The sequence below is a fragment of the Centruroides sculpturatus genome, unplaced genomic scaffold (genome assembly GCF_000671375.1).
Source record: "Centruroides sculpturatus isolate CEXI.00-Female unplaced genomic scaffold, Cexi_2.0 scaffold365, whole genome shotgun sequence".
NCBI classification, from domain to species: Eukaryota; Metazoa; Arthropoda; class Arachnida; order Scorpiones; family Buthidae; genus Centruroides; species Centruroides sculpturatus.
Window position 1 is genome coordinate 646345 of NW_019384598.1, and position 24825 is coordinate 671169.

Sequence of the window (24825 nt, forward strand, 5' to 3'; positions counted from 1 at the left end):
GAATCGGTTAATTTTATAGAAAGTAGGAAGAATATAATTGAATCAAAACAATGTAATTTTTTAAATTAATTAAAAAAAAGTAAATAATATAAATCTGCAATCGTTTAAATGGAATTACCTTGTCCGATCGATGAAACTAAAATTGCAATCTTTTAAGTGAATCAAGTTTTTTTTTCTCCCCGTAAACATTTAACTGTTTATGGATCGATAAAACAAAAATTTTACATTATAACGGAGCAGACACGTGGCGAATTAATTGATGCGGTTGCTTTATATCGGTAGCGTATGTGCGTGACACAAACCGCACTTCGATTATAAACTTCAATACACGGCTACGTATGGACTCAGTATGTGAGATGTCTCCAACGATCAACTTCTACCTCTTCTGGATAATGGCGAATATCCGTAACGTTCTGGCATCGTAAGATATTTCGTATTATTTACATTATTTTACATACATTACATTTGTTTACATTTAGTGGACACTCTCTCTGTCACCTGTAGCATTAAATGCTACTGGCATGAAGTACTTCTCTTTTAATTAACCCTGCTTCGCATACGCTTTGCAGGTAGTTATGATTACATAGTCACGGTCGTTTGATTTTTTTACTAAAATAGTTGATTTTTTTTAATGATACTGCTCCCTATTTCTATAGTAATAAACATACAACGCTCCCACTCCTTCTAAGGATCTCGATCCGTCTGTATAGATTCTGTATTTATCCCGATAATTGTATTTCTTTATATTTATTTTATCCCATTCATATCTTAATACAGGCGACCCCCCCTATAACACGGGTTCCTATAGTTCGGAGTACGGCGAAAAAATTGCGACAGTATTTGTACAAACATGCTAAAAAAAACTCGTATAATTCGGTAAAACGTCATCGCCGACTCGTGTCGCGACAGGATTGGTCGAATCTAGACCAATAGTGAATATTGTACAAACCGTTGAGTTTAAACGACCTACTAAAATCTATTTATTATTTAACGGCCATAAAAATTATATTTATATTAATGGTGTCTCCAAAGTTCAGCGAATTTTTCGCAAAAGAATAATTTATCAGGAAGCACGCTAGCGCCATTCGATGACAAGCTCCGCGAAGAAAACAAGCTTAAGCAATGGCGTCGTCGAACGGTGCACACTCGGTAAGTAATCCTACAATTTTTTGTTTATAGCACAGTTCATACGGATTATTCCCAAAAAATTATACGTATTTTGGAAATGTTGAGTGGAATTAGTTTAGAATCGATTAATTTTATGGAAGAAACCTTTCAAACAGCCGTAGTCCCTAAACTGCATACGTGACTGGCTGGACTCGTAGAGAATGGATTCATAAAAACCGGAACGTATTACTGCGTTATATGGGGGCCGACTGTAATTTTTGGTGTTGCTTCATATCTGCTTCTAGCTCGTCCTCTTTTTTCAATAAATTATTATAAGTTTTGTTTCCTTTTAATATATTTCTTGTGTCACTATGCTGTCGTATTTCAAATCCAGAGGCATTAGGCCCGCCAGTACACAGAGTGCATCGTGTGATGTAGTACAGTACGCTCCAGTAATTCTTAATAGCATTTTTTTTTTTTTGTAGGCTATTTATTTTCTGTTTCATATGTGTCAACTCCACCCTCTTCCCCCGAATTTGGGCAGCATATGTGACAATTGGGATTACAGCACCTTTATAAATATGTGTTAAAGCCCTTTCACCTATACTGCATTCTTTACGTGCTACTTTCGCTATTTCTTAAAATAGGTTACTCACTTTTTTTTTTAATTGTTTCTAGGTGTTCATTCCAGAAAAGTTTGTTATCTATTGTTACTCCTAGATAGTTGATTTGCTTTACATATTTAATCGATTTATTTTTCATTATAATTGTGGGTTGCGTGCTTGCCACTTTGCATGTTATAAAGGCTATGGCGTTTGTCTTCTCTGGATTAAATTTAAGTTCGTTTGCATTTTCCCATTTCTCTATTTTATCCAGTATATTTTTACATTTTATTTCTATTTGTTTTTTTGCTTTTTGGTGAACAGACGACCATTATATTGTCAGCAAATGCTGTTATTTTTGATTCTGATAATGTATTGATTTTCAAGAGATCGTTTAATAATTAATTAATATAATTGACCAAAAAATGGGTCCCGTATTATTTACACTTATCTTTGAATACATCCTGCACCAATGCACATTACTGATATTTTCCTAAAATAACTATGCGTGCTACCCCATTTATTTAGATGGCCAGATGGCCGAGCGGTCAAGGTGACAGCTACCGCTCTGGGCATTCCTTGACCTGTCCGGATCGAATCCGGACAGGTCAAGGAAGGCCCAGAGGAAGAAAGCCTCTTATAGCAGGCGCAGACTAAGAGGGCCTCTTAGTGCCCACAGGGTGGAAAGAGTAAGAAAAACCCTTTTATTTCTTATTAACATATGTATTCTGTGTTAAATATTAGATTTCAGGTCACAAACTCGTCTATACAGTTGCATTAAGTAACCTATTATATAAAAATCATGCAATTTCTTTATATAAAATTCTATTATACTACACTTTTTATAATAATATTTTTCAATTGTCCTTCTTCCCAGTTGTTACAGATGAAAGAATAATGTTTATCTTGATATTAATTTTTACAAAATTCGATAATGTACGTAACTGCTAGCTATATATATATTTTTTAATCATTTAAATTTATTTATTATATAAGTAACATATATGTATTTATTTTAAAATCTTAATTTTAAATTAATATAAATATTTAAAGAAAGAAAATTAACATTTTAATTCAACTGGCAACACTTATTTGAATATTTAAAAATTATAATCGTCGAAGTGTTGCCATCTCTGTTAAAATTATAAATAATTATGTTTAAATACGTAACGAATTTTATACGTAACGAATATCATTTATTTTTTTTTTTTACTAACTTTTTTCTCTATGTAAAATACAACAGCTTAAAATCGTTACGACAGTTCTTTTTCTGTCACAAAAATAAATAAATAAATAAATAATAAAATTTATTTATTATTTATTTATTTATCGTAACGATTTTAAGCTGTCCGCTCCGAACTGTTCCCGAAAAATGGCGGCTCCGGGAATCGATAGTCACAAAACTTTTTTAGCACGTGAGGAAAGCTCGTGGGCTACCCAGCGAAGAGAAAACGAGATTGGACCAAGGGGGAGCGAAGCAAGCTGGGGTCGTGCAAAGTAAGCGGAAATTTAATTTGGGGAAGAAAACGAGGTAGAAGAAATTTATCAGATAAGGGTGGCTGGTCAGAGGGAAGTTGATCCTTTGTAAGAGGTTGAATCGTCACATAAGTTTTGTTATGAATAGTATGTTGTTTGTTAAGTTATGGCAACGCAACACTTGGGCGATCTGCCTTGGAGGAATGCCTTCCGGGAGGTCTTTTTTAAGAGAAACCGGCCTATATTCAGGAGTTACAGACGTGAAAATTCGGAAAACTCCGCGTGGCCAGCCCGTCCTAACGAGGCGCGTACCCATGATTAAACTCCCAGTGTTCAGAGAATGGAACCACTAGGCCTATATCAATTGAAAAAACAATAGCTTTTTAACTTGATCTAAAGAAAGTGATTGACTGATTTGCCAACGAAAATGCGGTGGCAAAGGAGTTATTTCATGGACCCTGTGCAGTTTAAAAGAACCTTTAATATTTGATCTCAATTTTAAATTAAGTTAATTATTGTTTAAATTTTAAAGAAAACATGAAATTCAAAACATTAAATAAAGTGTAATGTTTTAAAAAGTGCTTGATGTATTTATGAGATTTCAATAAAAATTCTTAATGTCTGGTGTTAATCAGCTAATCGAATTATATTATAATTAACTGATTAGATTTACAAAGTCTAGAATCCGGATACGAACAAGGCCTAAACCAAAACAGTTTATCATAGGCAGTATATGTTTCTCCCTTCTCAAATTGGTGAACCCCATTGCGAGTTAGGGCCTTCCATTGTAGGCATAACTGTAGTGATTTATATAAACATTTTACAGCTGCCTCGAAGAATTTTGAGATTTCTAGTTGTTTTACTTGCTTGAACTCTAAATAAAGTAATTTTAAAGAAGGCCCACCAGTCAGGGTCCTCGTACCCTGAACATTTGGAGTTCGGTCGTGGTTTCGTTCGGACGGGCAGGCCACGTGGATTTTTCGGGTTTTCTTTACGTCTATAACGCCTAAATAGGTGCCAGTTTTCCTTAAAAGGCCTCTTGGAAGGCATTCCCAAGGCAGATCGCCCAATTGTTGTTGCCATAACTTAACAAAAGCAATTCTAAAGACGTCAACCCGTAACTCTATATTTTGTTCAGAAAACATTAAACTGAACAGGAATGAAAATGGAAGCCATTTTGTTAGTTGTTTTCCTATCAAAATTTTTATGTGTTTTTTATGATGCGACTATATTAAACGTTCTATTGATTCACTTTATAAATTTAAAATTGCCTGCCAATAATCACGAACAGAAACGAAAAATATAATTATTGGGATAAAATCGTTTATCGTGTAAGACTGTTGTCACGAAATCCACTCAACTAATAGTCACGACTTGATATTTTAAAAAATGTAATGTAAATTATATACTGTCAAACACACGCACAGAAAAATACGGAAATTTTAATTGCTATTTTCAAAAGCCTCCCTGCGGCTATAATTATAATTAAAATTTCAATATTTAATTAGATTTATTGATTTTCGAAATTAAAGTTGCTTCAACTTGTTTACGTTATTTAAATGTACTGCGTATCATATTTTCATGTTATTTGTATTCCTATAAAGTTTTTCTATAATACAGTCGACCCCCTATAACACTGTTGATTATTTCGTTTTATATGAATTCCATGTTGTACGAGTCACTCAGATTTTACAAATACGTGAGCCGTTCCCAGCCCGGCACACGTATTTGTAAAATCTAAGTGACTCGTACAACATGGAATTGATATAAAACGGAATAATCAACAGTGTTATAGGGAGGTCGACTGTATTCAGCCTTGTAATTTAATAAACTAGAAGCGGTTTGAAATCTTGCTTCTACTTCAGTAATTTTAATTATACATTAATTGTGATCAACATTATTAATATTTTATTGAAGAACAAAAATGTATTTGCTAAGGTAGTCACAAGTTTACAATGGTATCGACGGGTCATCAGGGAAAGGAAACCAAATAACTACAGGGTGGTTATAATTAATGTTGCGCTACTCAGACCTGTCTAGAGCCCGTTCTCGTGGACGTATTTTGATGAAACTCGGTATACATGTTATATGGACCGTGGAGAAAAGAAAAACGCAAAAGAAATATTTAGTTCGAATTTTTACCACTAGGTGAGAAAATGGCGCATGAAGAGCAAGAAACACAAAAATGGAAACACGCAAAAGGTGCGCCCGGATGGCCAAGCGGTCAAGGTGGCAGCCTACCGCTCTGGGGGACCCGGGTTCGAATCCGAACGGGTCAAAAAATCCACCTGGCAGCCCCATTGTGGATCTGGCCGAACCCATAATGGGCTTGCAAAAAGAGGCCCTCTTAGTTCTCACGGGGCAGAAAGAGTTAAAAAAAACACACACACAAAAGGTCTTTATTCAAAATATTTGTTCAATGTGCAATTCATTTGCATCAATTACATGTTCAAAACGCCTTACAATCATCATGTGTTCAAATGCATCAGTCATGTGCTCAAAATCCCTTACAGCATTGTAAGGCGTTTTGAACACGTAATTGATGCAAATGGATTGCACATTAAACAAATGTTTTGAATAAAGATCTTTTGCATGTTTTTATTTTGTGTTTCTTGTTTTTTGTGCGCCATTTTCTCACCTAGTGGTAAAAATTCAAACTAAATATTTCTTTTGCGTTTTTCTTTTCTCCACTGTCCATATAACATATATACCAAGTTTCATCAAAATACGTCCACGAGAACGGGCTCTAGACAGGTCTGAGTAGCGCAACTTTAATTATAACCACCCTGTACAGTACCTTTTAAATATTTTGTGTTTAAAATAAAAGTGTATATGAAATTATACCTTTAAGTAATAGTCAAAAATCCTCAATTCTAAGCATTTTCGAGAAAGGGTGAACCAATTTTAAGCTATTATATTTATATGGTTAAAAGAAATTTTAATTAATCCACTGAAAAAGCCCCGAAGAATGTGCACCGTACATATAAATTCATTGAAACAAAATGTGTTAGACTTTAATTAAGGGACCCACAAAACGGGCTATCGATTTCACCACAGCGTTTGAAGTTCCACTCTGAAATGGCCACGAAAAATGAAAACTACTGGACAGAATGTTATCAAACTTGGTAATAGTGTACAGGACGTAATGGAATTTTATTTCCCGCGAAATAAGAGTATAGTTCAAAAACTCACCACCAACGGAAAAATGGCGCTGTCTGCAATATTTTTAAACGAAATAAGACATGAAGACATCGTTGAAAATGTTTTTAATCGGTTTTAAAACGCGTTACATAACATGTTCAATGTGGCGTCCACCATTTTCTAAAAGCAAGTCAAATCGCATTACTGTGTTTTCAACAGTAGCTCTTAGCATATCAGGAGTAACTTCACGAACCGTTTCGTTTTAAAACCGATTAAAAACATGTTCAACAATGTCTTCGTGTCTTATTTCGTTTAAAAATATTGCAGACAGCGCCATTTTTCCGTTGGTGGTGAGTTTTTGAACTATATTTTTTTTTCGCGGGAAATAAAATTCCATTACGTCCTGTACAGTATTACAAAGTTTGGTAATATTCTGCCCAGTAGTTTTCATTTTATGGCCATTTCAAAGTGGAACTTTAATTATAAACACCCTGTATTGTAAATGCCAATAACTAGTAAAATTTTTATTCACTCTGACTCAGCTGGAAATAAACTCGTGACTCCCATCTATCATCTGACCTCCTCGAATTCTATATCCGAAATTTAATAGCATCAATGCCTCTTATATACAAGTCGGAATGCCAAATTTCGTTCCTCAATCTTAATCCTTTGAGGATTTTTGAGTATTACATATAAGTTTAATTTTATATAAACTTTTATATAAATACGAAATGTTTAAACGTCAAATATATCTTAGAAAACAAAACTAATTACCGGAGGATTTGTTTCTAGTTCAACACGAATACTATTTCATGAGCTTGATACATCCACCATAGACTTGAGGATGTATCATGCTCGTTCCTGAGGTAGAACACCCATGAATATTGTTGGATTCTTCTGTTCCTCGGCTGTAAGAACGGCAGCTGAACCCTTAACTACTCGGCCATCCGAACAATTAAATTAAGGCGTCAGACTGACCCTCTTGTTTGTAAAAGACTGTTCGTGCTCCCAAGGTATAAACAGTTTAAAAACAATTAGAAAATTGAATGTCTTAGATTAATTTTACTTTATTCTCAATAAGGAGAATGGTTACCATTTGAGTAATTAATATTAAATTGAATTTTTAATTGATTTTGATAATAGTAACCACAGCTGTTCTTTGGACGAAATAATACCCGAAGATTACAAGAACACAGAGGCACCTCGTGAGAATGGTTGTAATTTTTTAATTTACGTACAGTACGTGATGAAATTTTGAATTCACTAAACATACTCTAATCGAATTTTTCAGGCAAAGCGGTTAATGTTTACATCGCTGTCAAGGTTTGCGATATTTATGACTTGGACGAGTCTACAATGGTAAGTTTTAAAGTTTTTGTGAGAAATGAGACACTAAATGATGGGTATTCTTGATGAATTTAGATAAGAGTTTTCTGATTGCTCGCTTATGAACATTCTCACTCGGACAAAATGTTTAAAGGATAGTTATGAAAAGCTGTGATTTTTAAAAATACAATGTTTCATTACCTGGTTTATTAGTTAATTAATTAATTAACACAGGTACGCAAAGTAACGCAATTCAGTAGACTAAGGAGGAACTGAACGTGTATAAAATAAATATGAAACATACGTGACATAGAAGAAAAACCGTACACGAAGTGTTTAGTTGGTAGAAAATAGGGTAAGGGAAAGGAGAGGAGAAGAAGGAGGGAGAAGGGATAGACTGTAGAAAAAGGTAGGATCCCTCTGAACGGCGTATATATGGCTACAGTACCCACTATATTTGATGTTGACGTGCAGTTTTTACGTTGCAAGGCCGTAGCCCCGCAAAAAGTCTAAAAGAAAACTCGAGTGTAGCGAACACCAATAATTGAGTGCCGCCACGAAAAGCTAAGTGTAGAAGTTAGTGCCAAATGGCTATTAGTAGGAAGACTTATATCTACTTAATACTAATAAAACTGAACGCGATCGCGAATCTTAATACTTCTTAACAGTTAAACACACAGCGCGAAAAGGAAATTAACACAATGACAAACTAGACGAGATGAACAGACCGACAGAGACAAAAGGGCAAGACCACAATCTTTTTTGTATTATTATTTTTTATTTATTTATTTATTTTATTTTATGTTTTCTAAACATTACTTATAACTAAACTAACCTACCATAACCTAGGACGAACCTAACCACAGGACTAAAGCTAACAAACTCTAATCTAATTTAACCTAACCTATCCTATCCTAATTGGAAACTGGAAACCAAGCTAAGAGTCCCTAATCTAAATTACAATTTAGGACTAATCGAATTTAGACTGAAAAAGAAGGCAGAAAAAAGAATTAAAACACAAAGTTAAAAGGCAGCTATATACTGACAGTTGAAACAAAGCAAGGAAAAGCAAATTGCCATCAGTGCCCCTGGAGTGAGTGCTCTCAAGAGCACCATAAGGGAAAGTATAAATTTAAGTAGATGATGGAACATTGTACGTGTGTGAATGAGTTGGTGCGGATTGCGAGGCCAGTTGTGCCCTTCAAGAATAGTACCTCTCATTAAACTATCCCTAATGTGATTGTACCTATTGCAGCAAAAAACTAAGTAAGCGGTGTTTGGTCCTTCTGAATACCACAATCGCATTGAGGATTGTCCCATGGTTAAATCTATGCAAGTATTGCTTACAGTTGCCGTGTCCTGTAAGTAGCTGAGTGAGGGTATAACTAGGGTAAAAGTGGCGAAGAATCGTAGTAGTGTCAACCTTGGGAATGAAAGTGTAGGTGAGCCTACCAGTGGTGTCATGGTCCCAGCTGTCTTGCCAGAGAATGAAGATTTGCTTCTTGACGTGATTGTCGATGTACAAGGTAGGAATGTAACTGAAAGTACTAGTGACTGAAGACTTTGTAGCTTGTTTGGCAATATGGTCAGTGGTCTCATTGTCGAGAGTCCCGCATGACCCAGGACCCATTGGAAATCTATTTTAATATTGTTGTCTAAGTGTCTGAGAATGTGGTGTATGAGATGGATGAGTTTTAAGCGGCTATCGCACTTCGCAATTCCGTGTAAATCTACTCTTCTGTCAGAATAAATGCGATAGTGTAGGATGTGTCTTTTGTCCTTCCTACGCTGTAACGCAGTGTTTCCCAACCTTTTTTGTGCTATGCCCCACCTAAGCCTTTCTAAAATTCTTATGGCCCCTCTAACATATACAGCAGCTATACGGTAAATTAAAATTTAGACGAGTCCATTTTCGAATTGCCCCCCTGTGGGGCGTGGGCCCCACGTTGGGAAATACTGCTCTAACGTGAATTAAAAGATCGATAAATATAAAACAGTACAATTGTATGTAAATACAATGTACTGTTTTTATTTGATACATTTATTTCATTTTTAAATCGTTCCCAAATGGTAAGAATTATTCGCTGAAATTCCTCGCTCAACGTGTTTGTTACCACTTTTTATGTACAAACGTGAGGCAAACACACAGCCCATACATGCTCATGCTGTTTCAGAGAAATGAACTTCAGTAAGTTTCAACATAAATAATAGTATAAGGTTTCAGTTTAAGAAAAACCACTAGAATTCCAAACAAATTTCCTAGTCGACATTTCTGGGATTTTTTAATTGAATTAATGGTAATAAAAAAATAAGAATTACTTTTTTATAAAGTTGCAAGTTTCTGCAATTGCATGAAATAAAATTTAAAATACAGAAGACCCCCTATAACGCTTAGATACGTTCCACGTTAATCGAATTTTACGTTGTAGGAATGATTAAATACATGAGCCAATTGCAGCCCGATAGGTGTGAAGTTTACGGACTAAGGCTGTTTGAAAGGTTTTCTTCTATAAAATTAACCGATTCTAGACTAATTCCACTCAACATTTCCAAAACACGTATAATTTTTTGGGAATAATCCGTATAAACTATGCTAATAAACAAAAAATTATAGGATTACTTACCGAGTGTGCACCGTTCGACTACGCCGTTGCTCAAAGCTTGTTTTCGTCGCGGAACAGCACACGAAACGGCGGCCGCGATTTCTAATAACGAATTTTTCGCAGAAAAATAACTTGACCTTTGGAGACATCATTAATATAAATAATTTTTATGGCCGTTGAATAAGAAATGTTTCTTTCACAAGAAATGTATAAAATTAGTGCTGTATTAGACTTACGGTACCTAATTTACATACTGTACAGACGATAATAAACTCAACTTACTAGCCTAAAATCTCCATAGCGTGGCGCCAGGCGGCGGAAAGCATATATATAATTATAATAATATTACAATAAATTAAGTTAATATATAATTATGTATACAATACCTAATTTATACATAATTTATATATAATACTGTACAGATTATAGCAAACTCAATTTAGCCGCTCTGTAGCGTGGCGCAGGGCAGAGGAAAGTAGTTCGGCTGCTCATCCACTATTGGTTCAGATTCTATCAATCTTGTCGCGAAACGAGTCGGCGACGACGTTTTAGGAGCTCCTTTATACGTATGTTGCTACAATTTTTTCGCTACGTTATAGGAATTTCCGTTATAGGAACGCACGTTATAGGGGGTCGACTGTATTTAAAATTATTTTTATTTCAAAACTTTTTAATTTAAGTTTAATTTATAATAGAACATAAAATGATAACAATTGTCAATAAACAAAGAAATTTTATATTAAAAAGTACCCAAAGAAATTTACACAATAACAATGAGATGTCAGTCTTATTATTTGTAATATCAGTTTGAGTATATCTGTATCAAAATATTTATTTTTTTTTCTCAGGATTTCCACATTCATATGTATTTCAAAGATTACTGGAAAGATGACAGATTAAATTTAAAATGTCTTCAGAAGGATAACGGAAGACCCAGCATCCTTCCCTTAGAAATTCAAAAGAAAATATGGACTCCCGACATTTTTTTCGAAAATTGTATTTCTGGAAAGCTCTTTAAAATTACTCTACCCAATATAGCAATGAAGATTTTACCTGATGGATATATTTATCGTTATGCCAGGTAAATATTTTTCACATTTCTGTATTATAACTCATAAATGCCAAACTGTATTAATTAAAATTAATATCAAAATAAATAAGTTGAAATCATTTCAGATACGATTTGCGTATAAGTTGTCCCATGGATCTCCATCGGTATCCACTGGATCTGCAAGTCTGTAGCATCAGGATCTCTTTATGTGAGTAGCTCTTTGCTTAATTTAACTTGTCATATCGTTACCGTGATCCCTAAAGATCTTTTTAATAGTCTCCTTTCCTGATGATATGGTGACTCTTCATTGGATGGAAGATGCAGGAGGACCCAGTTCTTTTGTGAAAAGTAAAAAATCCATCGTTTACGATACGGAGATCATATTGCCCCAATTCAAAATAACCAAAACTACTACAGAAAAGGAAGTCAGTTCATGGAATACAGGTAAATGCTATACAAATGAAACACAATAAACAAATTGAGACAAAAGAAATTTTTTAGGTAACTATACCACTTTGAAAGCGATATTCTTTTTCGATCGCATGATAACCGCTCACTTGATCAACACCTACATTCCGAGTACATTGATAGTGGCACTATCTTGGCTCTCATTCTGGTTGGACGTAGGAGCAGTACCCGCAAGAGTCACCCTAGGAGTGACTTCGCTCTTAACACTAGCAACCCAAATAGTACAGAGCAGGAAGAACTTACCTCCAGTTTCATACGTCAATGCAATGGACGTCTGGCTCTTCGTCTGCTTAAATATGGTTTTCGCCACTTTAATGGAGTATGCAATCTCGTATTACATGACCAACTATGCGGCGAATAAATTCGAAAACTGGTTTCGTTCTTGGAAGCAGAAATTAATGGTATTTATAATTATTGATATAAATTATCAAAGAATATATTCTGAGTGATGATTATAATTTTACATACTCGATAAAAAAAACCTCTAACATATAGCGTTTTACATACATAGAGACCAAACTTTCTATGTAACTAGAAATGAATACATCATCTATGGATTGTAGCGCCACGAAACTAGGTCGTACCTATCGCGTTGCCGTAAACAAATAAACCCATAGTTCCATCAAGTTGGGATCGAGTTCCCATTAAAATTTGCAAACAATATTAAGCTAGGAGACTTTTCTCTTTTATATTTGTTCCAGTGTGTGGTATTCCTCAGGGATCCATCTCAAGTAGCTTTTTTAAATCGCTTATTTTGATCTTGCTATTCTTTGAGTTAATTCTAAAATTATAGGTTATTCTGATGATTTAAAAAAGCTAGCAAGGGTTCTTGCTCGACTTTTCTGCACTCAAACAGAAGGTCAAGGAAACAATTAGGAGGTCCGATAATTTACCATTATACTAAGATATAAAATTTAAGTAGTAATAGAAGGTTAATTAAAAGGAATAATTTTATGGAATTATAATTAAAATTTCCGTTAAAAAACTCTATAATATACACAGTAACTCAAATTTAAACTTGTTTGTGGCACCATCTGTCACGAGATGTTATTAAAAATAACTTTTATATTATTAATTATTATAAAATAAGCAAAAACCCGCTTAATTTGGAGGGTAGAAATGAATGTTTTTTTTTTTTAAATATTGCAAATAGAAATAACGAATAAAATATTTATAAAGCCCAACTCAATTCCCAATTTAACACACTATTTTTCTGTTTCTTCACGTTTTCCAGTCCTATACTTTAAAATTTAATATCATCAATGCCCTTTATATACAAGTAACCGTGCCAGATTTAATTTCATATTTTTTCTCATGCTGAGGAATTAAATGAAATACCGGTATCCTTCGTATCATACGGTAGTTACGTTCCGAAAAAGTGCCGTGTTATGCGAATCCATGCTGTACGAAACACAGAAGCGGTGGATAACATAGGGAGGGATAGGTTTCAAAAGTTAACAAAAGTAATTTGGTAACTTAGAAATGTTTTGTTTATGTATTTAATACTAGTATATGAAACATTAAATAAAACCTCACACATTCCCTTCATTACTTTTATTAAATAAGAAGGTGAGATAATAAAAGTTATTATAATTATTTCTTTGCAGAATGTACGTATTATGGACGTGAAGGAAAAGTCTCGACAAGGTTGGGTTGGAACAGAGAAGACAAATAAAAAGAAAGTCACGAATTCAAACAAAGAAACTGCCAAAGTTTCTGTAAAACAGGTTCAAGTTTTGGACGGAATATGTAGGAAGCTATTTCCGATTACATTTTTTATCTTTGGTATTATTTACTGGATATATTTTGGCCTTATCTGTGAAGATAACAATTAAAAATACAGTCAAATTCATGATGAATTGGAGAATAACACTTGAATGAAAGAAATGAAGAACGAATGCGATTTAGGAGATTGAATTACACGAAATTTGAAGCACTAGGAAACATGATTTTTGTCTCTATTAATTTAATTACAGTTTCTAATGTATTTTGGAATGCTAATGCAAAAATAATCCACAAAATTCTCCGTCATACAAGAATTTTTTATATTTTTAAATTTTAAGAAAAAATGTAAATTACGGGAACATATATTTAAAAATAAAGATTCTTTTGCCCACAAAAATTAAGAAAAATTTTATATTATTTGAAAAATAGAGCAGTTATTGATGGATAATTTGTGCCAATTTTTTAAGGTTATCGCATGCTTAGGTGTGTTTACAAAAAATTACTGCGATTTGTGTCTGTGGAACAATCAGGAAACAAACATTTTGTTAAAGATGAGAGAGAAGAATATATACCTGGAGAAAGAAATATGTGCCGCTGATAGACCCAAAAAAAGATTTTTCTTTCTCCTCTTCACATTAAACTTGCGTTAATGAAAAACTTCGCGAAAGCCTTGGGAAAAGATGGAAGTGTGTTTATTTATCTTCAAGGAGTTTTCCCAAATGTGATAACAACAAAATTGATGGAAGGAATGTCAGTAGAACCCGAAATAAGAAAGCTTCTTTGAAACAAATTCTTTCAGTCAAAGCTCCAACCCGTCGAATTAGACACTTGGCGTTTATTCAAGTCAGCGATGAGTGGATTTTTTAAAAATAGAAGAGAACTATGAATTTCTATGTTTGAAAATGAGATGTGACAAAAAAATGGGTGTCGTATATCCTTGAAGATTTATCTTCAAGGATATACGACACCCATACGACACCCAACGTATATCCTTGAAGATGAATCTTCAAGATATACGTTAAGGATATAAGTTAAGGATCGTTAGATCCTTACAGAAAAATAACTTTCCCCCTATGTCGTCATCGCACTTGCCTTTTATATGGGGGCTCTCTTCTCGAGATTTCCTTATGTACGTCACAGGTGATGATCTTCTTTGACCAATGGTGGGCGAAGTGACAAAATTATGACACAACAGTTAACTCATCTTCTACAAGGAAGTAATTTCGTGGGAACGGAGTGTTATGAGCGATTTTTATGAGAAAATTTTGTCGGTTGTTTTTCTCTTTTCGAGTTAACCCTAACTTTTATAAAATCGTTTTGGTTTTGAAACAAAAACGATAGATATAAATGAATAAAAATATTCGAATCTCAGCATTCTTAAATCCGGGCCCTCACAGTAATTAATAATTATAAGTTATAAAATATAAATAAAATGATGCTATAATTAATCACACAAATGTTGCATCACTTCGCTGAAACTTCGCAGTCGTTCGAACATTGTCACATACCTCAGTTATAAGAGCATAAAAAAATTTCCTGAATTTCATGTACTGTACAGACGAAATTTGAGGCTAGTGTTTGACACGTAAGTCATCTTTTAACACGTAAGAGAAGGACGTATTCCATACCCGCTCCTCGCGGCCAACGCCCATAGCTAACTCCCGAAATTCATACAAAGTTTATTTCTAAGTTCCCAAGTTAATGAAAATGTTTATTAAAGCGCTGCCCAAGAATTAATAAGGAACATTCACATCGATCCGAATACAGAAGAATATATATAATGAGGTAGTATGTTTTTAACTCGAAATGTCATCTCTCTCTCCGCGATATCATAATCAGATATTGAAGGTTCAATTTGTATATTTTTCCTTTGCTTTATTAAATACTCGATATTTTTGTGATAAAGAAATGTCTCATTATGTCTGAATCAAAAGATTTCACCCTCTCCGTATTGATTCATGAATGCGTGTAATAAATCCGATTAACTGGTGTCTAGGATCCTGACGAGATCTAGAACTTACCATGTAAATTTTTTTAACATTATAAATAAAAGCCCTCCTTAAAAATTTAGAGATCGAATCTTGCGATTTTGAGCCGATTAAGCGGTACTCCAGATTGTACTCCCGGCTAATCTCACAACCTATTAACTATTTTTTACTATACGATAAGTGTTCATTGTTAATGTAAAGGTATTAAAAATTTAGAATACAATTCAATTTATGTGGCCCTTTGACATTTGGAGGCGCCAGGACTTAATCCCTATTAGTCGCTATATAGATCCACTTCTGATAGTGCCACTTAGTCGTATTGCGATAGAATTAACGCGAATCTGGTAGGAAAGAAGCAATCCCAGCCCCTGTTAATTACACAATAAGGTATACTAGTACTGAACCTAACGGACTCGGGACAAGTAACCTATGCAACTGCTGCCACAAAATAGGGTATCCTTGTATCTTCAGGTCACGGGAGACACGATCCTTGTACGATCGAGCAGTGAGACTATGCAAGATGAAAGCAATTGCCATCGATTGCATTGTTCTTGCTTAGTAACAAATTTCCTATTAATAAAATATCTTTATTTTGTCATACACTAAACATTTATGTTAAAAATATAAAAAAATAAAGACTTTGCAGATCTTTTTCTGATGAAGATGAGCAGAATAGTTCACTTTCTAAAGTGAGCGCCTGGCTTAACTAAAATTAGTATTGAAGCGTAATACAGTACTTTTGATTTTGATTGTTAGTTAATTATTGATTGTAAATGAATTATTAATGGTTATAATAAATGTATTTCTCATAGTAACAAAAAGAATACTAGGCTATACTTTTGTAAACTTTTATAATTTAATATCAAGTCCTTTGTTTTGTACAGCACGGATTCCTATACCACGGCAAATTTTCGGAACGTAACTATTACGTTATACAAGAGATATCTGTACTAGGGATTGTATACCTGTTTACCGATTTACCGAAATTGACAAAAACAACATTCGGTAAACTTACCGGTAAATTTTTGAAATTTACCGGTAATTCGGTAAATGAAAAATCTATACCAGAAATTTTTATGTAGATAATATTGTGTTTATAGATATTTAAAAGGGCTAAAGGAACATTAAAAAAAAAAAAAACAGGTAAAGTTTAAGCAACAATATACCTAATTATTAATTTTATTAGAGATATTTTTCTTTTAATTTTAATTTAAACTTTCTTGGGTTTGAGAAACGGTGTAAATCGTAGAGATTACAGATACAGATCGTCAAAATTAGGAGATAAGACTGTAAATAAGTTATTTTTTAAAAAATTATAATCAATAAAATTGTATTAGGTACTATATATCATTTCTGTTGTATTTTTATTTTTCTGTATTATTTTATTTGTTTCTAAAAGTTATTACAGTAGAGCGTCGATTATCCGAAAGTCAATCATCCGAAAGAATTCCAGTGGGCAAATTTAAATTCCCGCCAGTGCTGTGGCGCTGCAATCTTTGGCTATGTTTTGGGCTACTCAAATATTTTACGTTTTTGATACTAAATTAACTTCTGAAGTATAATTTTTTTATTGTTTTTATATTTTTCAATATATTTATTTTGTTTGTACAAAATAAAAAAATAATTTTTAACGATACAATAGTCTTCGTTAGGCTTAACATCGACGAAAATTCAACGAGAAGCGACACGCAACGGAGAAAAAGATGCGATAAATTAATATCTTTTTTCGTACATAATCGGTTATCCGAAACATCGATCTTCCGAACAACTCCAGTCCCCAATTGATTCGGATAATCGACGCTCTACTGTATTATAGTTTGTTTAGAATAACACTTTGACCTTTATATTTTTTAATATTCTATATCTTTGAAATAAAAAATGTGAAATGGAAATTAAAATGACATTTTTTATCACCTTAATTTTATTTTTAAAGAAAAAAATTTACCGGTAATTTACCAGTAAACCGGTATTTTAATTTTCATTTACCGAATTACCGGTAAATTTACAATCCCTGATCTGTACTATAAATATAAGAAAAATTTAAACTGGATTATTTTTTAATATAAGGTTGGTTAAATTAAGGTTGGTTTTATTTTTTAATATAAGGTTGGTATCTTATTTTCTGCCTCTAGAAAAAAGTAATTTTCTTTGAATGGAAAAGGGTGAAATTCGAATAGGGATCAGGATGGAATTTAATGCCATGAATTTCAAATGGAAGAACCGTCCAACTTGAGAAACATCTGTACACCTGAAAATAATCATATATACACATCGTTGAAATAATTCAAAAATAACAAACAATTTATATCGCATAGCAAAAAAAAAAAAAATCGCGTGAATCTAAACTGACGTATATGAATTACCTCAAATTGATTTATATTTTTAAAGCATTTATAGAAAATCATAAATAATGGGAAACTATATTTGAAAATTCATCTACAAAATTCTAAAGATAGAAATTTTCATCAACAGAACGAATACGAGTTGCATTTGGACACGATCGAATCGTTGCATGGCTTACAATTTTTAACCTCTGCTTTCTGTTTTAAAAGGTTTTGGTATGGAACCGTTCGAGAAATGTAGCTGTTTCGACCAACTAAACAATGGAACTACAGAAGAGAAGAAAAGTACAGTACATTCTATGACTTTTACGTAAATATGATTGAATTTTTCTTCTGATTTTCATCGTTTTATTTCTTTTTTTGACATTTAACGAAAATTATTTTTGTTATCGAAATTTCGTAGGCATGTACGGTAATTATGCGCAAGAAATGAATGTCGTGGTTTTAATACGATCGATTACTTTTGAAAATTGAAGTTTAACATTTTGTGTTTCGTAGATTTCGCCAATACGAAGAAGAGGAAGTTTGTGTGTGGAAATTGTGGCAAAGGATACTTTCGGAAGGACTACTTGCAAAGTCATAAGATGATTCACACAGGAGAAAAGCCATTTAAGTGCGATAATTGTTTACGAAAGTTCTCTTTCAAAAGTAATTTGAATTATCACATTAAACGCAATAGCAGAGAAAATATTAATTAACATAAATATAGTAGTTTGAAACTTGTTAGGAGTGATTTAATTCCAAACATTGCCATTTATTAATACTTTTTGACTTTTTCTTGAAATTTTATTAATGTAGTTGTATTACAAACATCAAATGAAAAAATTATTTTTTAGTAAAGTTATGAAAATAAAGAATTTTTGGAATTGTGAGAAAGTTTTTTTGCTATCGAAATTAGGTTTTCTTCTATCAGAATAAAAATGTTTTTTGTACTCTTTTTACTAAGCGATATTTCGAATTCGTTTCGAAATTTGGGATATTTTTGAATTCCAAGTTTTACTCCAATATATGTCAAAATTAAAAATAAACCTAAACAAATTATAAAAAATTCTTTTAAAACAGGAATTTATCGAAGCAGTTATTTATATTCTCGAGACACTGTACTGTCTTACTTCGGACATCGTCTATCCAACAGAAAAAGTTTAAATGTAGAAACATTGCAGCAAGAAAATATTCTGTTAGTTTAATTTTTCTCAGCCTTTGCTTTGGAATTTTGATGCCAACGGTAAAAGACAAGTAAAAGTTTCGTGGAAATCGTTTCGGGCGCTATTGAGGTCCAAACGACTTTCGTAATGGCGGTTTAATAGCCTTGGCTTTCGATGCGCTATGCCAGTGTTTTTAAAGCTGTGGGTCGCGACCCCCAGGGAGTCGCAAAGCCTTATACGGGGGTCGCGGGTAAAAGAAGAAGACAAGTGTTTGTAAGTCCTACACTACAATAAACAAACTACAATTTCAGTGAGAAGGCTATGCCTGTTTATTTTAAAGTACAATTGGTTTTTCGATCGATATTTAGGTCTCAACAGAAAGTAAGTTAAATACGTAGTTTTTAAAATCACTGACATAGTTTGAATATGGCCCTGGGGGGTCGCCAGAATTTTTTTAACTTGTAAAGGGGTCGCGTATTCAAGAAGGTTGAAAAACACTGATCTAGGCAATGGGGACATAACGTTGAGAAGCTAATAGAAATTAATTTAAGGTATATAAATAGTAAAAATATATTGAATTCGTCTGTAATAAACTTCATGACAATCTTAGTTATGTAATTTGTTTTATTTATAAATATTGGAACTGAAGAAAAACAAAGGGAAGTAAAGAATGTTTTATTTTTTACCTAGCTTTTTTTGCTAGTAAAATCATCTGTAGAAATCTATTTGAAAACTTCTTTAGTTTTTCGTTTGATGCATTTTTTAACTAGTAACTATAGAGTGTGAAGAAACGAAAAGATGATTTTAATCAATTGTCCCTTTGCGAAGAATTGAATGTTTAATTAATTAATTATTCTATGTCTGTTTACTGTAACTTTTAATTAACCACTGAACTTTTTAGGATAATTTCTTATTTAAGGATCGTGTACACTAATTTTTAAACAAATATTCTTGAAAGTGCCAGAAGATATTTCGATACATATTACCGTTTTACAAGCATTTGTTCATAAAAAATATATTTGTTCAAACGGTTCTTTATTATCAAATTTCAAAAGTCCGTAAAACAAGAATTATTATTTTCATTAAAAATTTAATTTTTACGTTTTCTTTTAAATGCATATTACATATGTGAGTTCTCTACCCTGTCTGTACTTCAGTCGTTTGGTAACGAATTTAGACATCATTTAACTTTTTTTTTATTTATTGCACATTCAGGTTGTTAGCGGATAATATTCCATTTTCTCTTCGGTGATAGAAGTAACCGGAGTGATGACGAAACATAAATCTTTTACAACTGCAGCTAATTTCAATGTCACATTAAGAAACGTAAATTCGATGTCATAGGGTTAAGGTTTTAAATGATAAATTCTTAACTAAAAAATAAATTTTTAATACATAATTCTAATTTTTTAATACTAATTATTTACTTGAAAATGGATATATGAATATAATAAGGTATATGTCCAATTTTCATATAAAAACTGGCTGTAATGGAATGATGCGATCTCTCTGTGTGCAGTTTATGATCAAAGTAGTTGTTATACATTAAAAATACTTTTCTAATGAAGCAATTAAGCAAAGTATACGTCATAAGTTAATATAAATTCGATCTATTAAACAAATAATTGTCTACTTGACTACTCTTAGAGAGTATCGTTAATCAGAATGAAAATTTATAAAATGATTATTTATTATGCAAAACGTAAGAAATTAAATAATATTTAAACTATATTTATTATAGAAACTTAAAGGGAAAATCAATGAATCCTGATATACCCTGTCAGATAAATTAAGTTAAACTGAAAATTTTATATTACATGTATACGTGCAGATTTTGAAGAAATTTGAGAGGTTTCTTCAAACACGTTAGCTCCTAACTCAAGATTTATAAAAACTATTTAAATTCATAAAATCTATTACAGTAGAAACCCCTATAACGCGGGTTCATATAATGCGGATTCGTATATTGCGGCGAAAAAATTACGACCGTATTCGTATAAAGACGCTAAAACACTCATAAAATGCAATAAAACGTCATCGCCGACTCGTGTCGCGACAGGATTGGTCGAATCTGGACCAATAGTAAACAAGCAGCCAAACTACTTACACGCTACGGATAGTTTAGGCGGGTAAGTTAGGTTTACTATCGTCTGTACAGTATATAAATTAGGTACTGTAAGTCTAATACAGCACTGTAATTTTATACCTTTCTTGTGAAAAAAAACATTTCTTATTCAACGGCCATAAAAATTATTTCTATTAACGATGTCTCCAAAGTTCAGTGAATTTTTGCAGAAAAATAACTTATCAGAAAACGCGCCAGCCGTTTCTTGCACTGCTGTGCAACGAAAACAAGCTTAAGCAATGGCGTCGTCGGACTGTACACACTCGGTAAGTAATCCGACAATTTTTTGTTTATAGCATAGTTTATACGGATTATTCCCAAAAAAAATATACATGTTTTTGGAAATGTTGAGTCAAATTCATCTAGAATCGGTAAATTTTATGGAAGAAAACCTTTCAAACAGCCGTAGTCAATAAACTGCACACGTGTCGTACTGTGATTGGCTCATGCATTTAAGGATTCCTACAACGCGAAATTCGTATAAAGTGGAACGTATCTACCGCGTCATAGAGGGACGACTGTATATGTTATTCGATTGTTATAATCGAAAATAACAATACCGTATTATATACCAATTGTTATTGTGATAAAGATGCTGTTAATAATTTTTTACTTAATAGTCAAAAAGTTTTGAATATTTTATTGAATAAAATAAATCGTTACGTAGGAATAGATACAGATATATTTTCTAATACAGTAATTGTAGACATTTTGTGTCATATTTGTGAGGAAAAATATCAGCTGATGAAATCACAATAATAAATCAGAAACATTTAACAAGAAAATTTAGAAAATAAATACATGATAATTGTAATTGAAATTATTGACCAAAAAATTTATTCATGTTTACTTTAAATTATTTTAAATTTATTGACAGTTATGAAGGTATAATATCTTTCCTGTCTACTTAACCGAAAATATAAAAAATTGGAATTATATGGGAATAATATTTGACGAATAAAAAATTATGTTAAGTGGGATTTAATAAGTCAAAGAAGTGACTTAATTCGCGAGTTTATTTCTGAATTTGCGAATTTTTTAAACTGAGAATTAATATAAAATATTATATAATTTTTACTTTATTCATAAAAAAATCATATTAGACACACAAAATAAAATTTAATTTTAGAGTACAAGTATTAGACAAAGAATACATGAATAATTTTTTCGAAATATCTCGATTGGAATAAAATTGGTAAATTTTAATTTCTCCAAGACAAATTTGTTAAAGAGTGTGTACGTAATTTAGATATGAAAACAGTTTTAAAATACCAACTATTAATTAACCTCACTCCACATGAGCTAAAAGATCAGGTACAGTAGGATTTAGTTTTCCCTTATTAAGAACTGAGCATAGTTTAAATCTTAATTTTAAAAATTATTTTTCTTGGTGTTACTTGGACACAGATAATTTCTATTAGTAACATTAAAGCAATGCAAAGAGAACACGGTTTAAGATTAAATTATCCTCACAAATCTTGTTGTCAAAAGTTAGAAACTAATTATTGCTCTGAAAAATTCTTTTGCATTAGATTATTTTGCTAGATTAAGCTGTAAAGCCTACCGGTAGATGATTCATTTAGGATTTCATCAGTTAATCGATTAATTTAATAAAATTTAATTTAAACCTTTAATTTTCCGAATGATCTAATTAGTTTAATAACTAATAATATACACTAGAAAATGATAGTACTAATCCTTCGAATTTTTAAAAATCACAATAAATCATTTAATTTCATGAAAATCATTTTATTAATTTTTAAAACAGAACGACTTTTTAAGTTTTTTTAAAAAAAATATTTTTATTCATTTATTAAAAAAATTTAACAACGAGTTACGTAACTTTTCCGGGGAAAAAGTTAAAATTGTGTGTGGCGCCATCTCTTATGAGATTTTATGTTAAAAACTTTTTATATTATAAAATGGCAAAATTATTAATTTTGAAGGTAAGGATGGGTTTCATAAAAAAATTGTATATGCTAATAACGAGTAAAATCGTAATTCAGTCCGAACCTACTGGAGATATGACACAAGACTTCCATTCCCTCGACTTTTAATTCCCAAAGTTTAATAGTTACAATAATGTCCCAACACAATAGAAGAGTATGGTGTAAACCTTGATTGTCTGGTTGTCTTAAATTATTTTGTGAGGTATTTTCTTATATTTTATATATCTTAATGTATATAATGTAAAGAATACATGCTGATCTCACAGCACACCATTGTGCACACCCCTTGACCCGGTTGAATTGATGACGTGCTTACTTTTACAAGTTGGAAAGAATAAAAATAAATAAACAATAAAATAATACGTAATAATACTACTGTATTATTATTATTATTATTATTATTACAGTATTATTATTGAATAATGTTTCGCATGTAAGAAGAATATTGGGAAAGTGGCGCCATGTCATCTACCGGCCAAAGTTCTCGTGGTCCTTGTTTGGATGTGATTACTCCAATGGATTTTCTAAGAAAGGAAGGTTATCGAGTAGGAAATATAATCGGTGAAGGATGTTATTGTAAAGTTAGGTAAATGTTTCTAAACGAACAAATTATAACAGTAAAGTTTTGGTTTTCGGACCGAATAACCTAAATTAATTTTAATTTTAGAAAAGCAGAAAAAAATGGAGAGAAACTGGCAATTAAAATCATATCTAGAAACAAAAAATCTAAGGAATATATTAATAAATTTTTACCACGTGAGCTGGAAATTATATCTGAAATAAAGCATCCTCATATTGCCCTGATTAAACGCATAATAGACTTTGGCCATTACGTTTATATCATTATGGAATTAGCTGAAAACGGTGATCTACTTAATCATATAATGGTAAATTTTTCATTTATTACTTTCCCGGATATTATATATAACAGAGGGAAAGTATGATCTTCAGTCAAAAAATGACCCCTTCAAGAATTTTTTTTCTTTGACTCAGGGAGCCTTAAAACGTCGAGAAATGCAAAAATTAAGGGATTTTTTTCTGTATGTATAGATGTAAAGGTGTGGGCCCCGATTTTATTCACCCAATTTGAAGCTTAATAACTCCTGTGTCTTTTGTCGAAAATTTCTAAAATTTTGCAGGGAGGTTTGTTTANATAGACAATGAATATCCAAAGCACATAAATAACAATAGACTTTTAATATCTTCGATTGATAAAGCTTGGAATTGCGATGGAGACGGTAACGATTTCTCAGCTTCTAAAGGTAATAATTTTTCTATAATTCCAGCTTCAAACAAGCGAGTTACTCTATTAAAAATTTACTGTTTTTAAGTAACGAAAAATATAATTGCGATGACGACGGTAACGATTTCTCAGCTTCTAAAGGTAATAATTTTTCTATAATTCCAGCTTCAAACAAGCGAGTTACTCTATTAAAAATTTACTGTTTTTANGTAAGAAGCTATACAAAAGTATAGTTTTTCTATAAACTTGAATTTTCCATTCATTGTGCAAAATACGAATTTATGAAATACCCTAAAGAATAATCTTTAGAATTTATTGAGTATTATTCGTATTAAAACGATATTTATTATTTACTGTAATTAATTGACAGTGCAAAAACTACAAAGATTTGTTTATGTGCTTTAAAATATATATCTATATCTATATATATAAAAATGGACGTGTATGTCCCTATATTTCACTTATCCTCCAAAACTACACATCGCACGTGAATGGTGTTTGTATGTGGTAGTAGCCCCAAGTCTCCATTCGTGC

At 32.2% G+C, this 24825-nt stretch overlaps 2 protein-coding genes across 3 annotated transcripts in view; both read left to right on the forward strand.

The window, feature by feature from the left end:
* LOC111624933 (glutamate-gated chloride channel-like) overlaps positions 1–14408 on the forward strand; it is a 17136-nt gene extending 2728 nt beyond the window's left edge. Inside the window, exons 3-10 of one of the 2 annotated variants that reach the window (XM_023367924.1) lie at positions 7119–7339; positions 7470–7540; positions 7618–7685; positions 11104–11336; positions 11432–11514; positions 11583–11750; positions 11808–12175; positions 13382–14408. In XM_023367924.1, coding sequence (XP_023223692.1) covers positions 7683–7685; positions 11104–11336; positions 11432–11514; positions 11583–11750; positions 11808–12175; positions 13382–13609 — 1083 coding nt within the window. In that variant the 5' untranslated portion in view covers positions 7119–7339; positions 7470–7540; positions 7618–7682 and the 3' untranslated portion in view covers positions 13610–14408. Of the gene's footprint in view, positions 1–6743; positions 7541–7617; positions 7686–11103; positions 11337–11431; positions 11515–11582; positions 11751–11807; positions 12176–13381 lie in introns of those variants that run through there. The other variant, XM_023367923.1, reaches the window with a different exon arrangement.
* A 9033-nt stretch (positions 14409–23441) lies between these two features.
* On the forward strand, positions 23442–24007 carry LOC111624923 (testis-specific serine/threonine-protein kinase 3-like). The gene is made up of 2 exons (XM_023367904.1): positions 23442–23634; positions 23716–24007. The coding sequence occupies exons 1-2, from the start codon at positions 23510–23512 to the stop codon at positions 23990–23992; spliced, it is 402 nt and encodes a 133-aa protein (XP_023223672.1). The 5' UTR covers positions 23442–23509; the 3' UTR covers positions 23993–24007.
* Positions 24008–24825: the final 818 nt, after the last annotated feature.

Bases quoted from the DNA above. Each gene is read 5' to 3' on its own strand.
- LOC111624923 (XM_023367904.1), top strand. From the start codon at position 23,510: ATGTCATCTACCGGCCAAAGTTCTCGTGGTCCTTGTTTGGATGTGATT. The intron at 23,635-23,715 runs GTAAATGTTTCT...TTTTAATTTTAG, and splicing joins GGATGTTATTGTAAAGTTAG to AAAAGCAGAAAAAAATGGAG.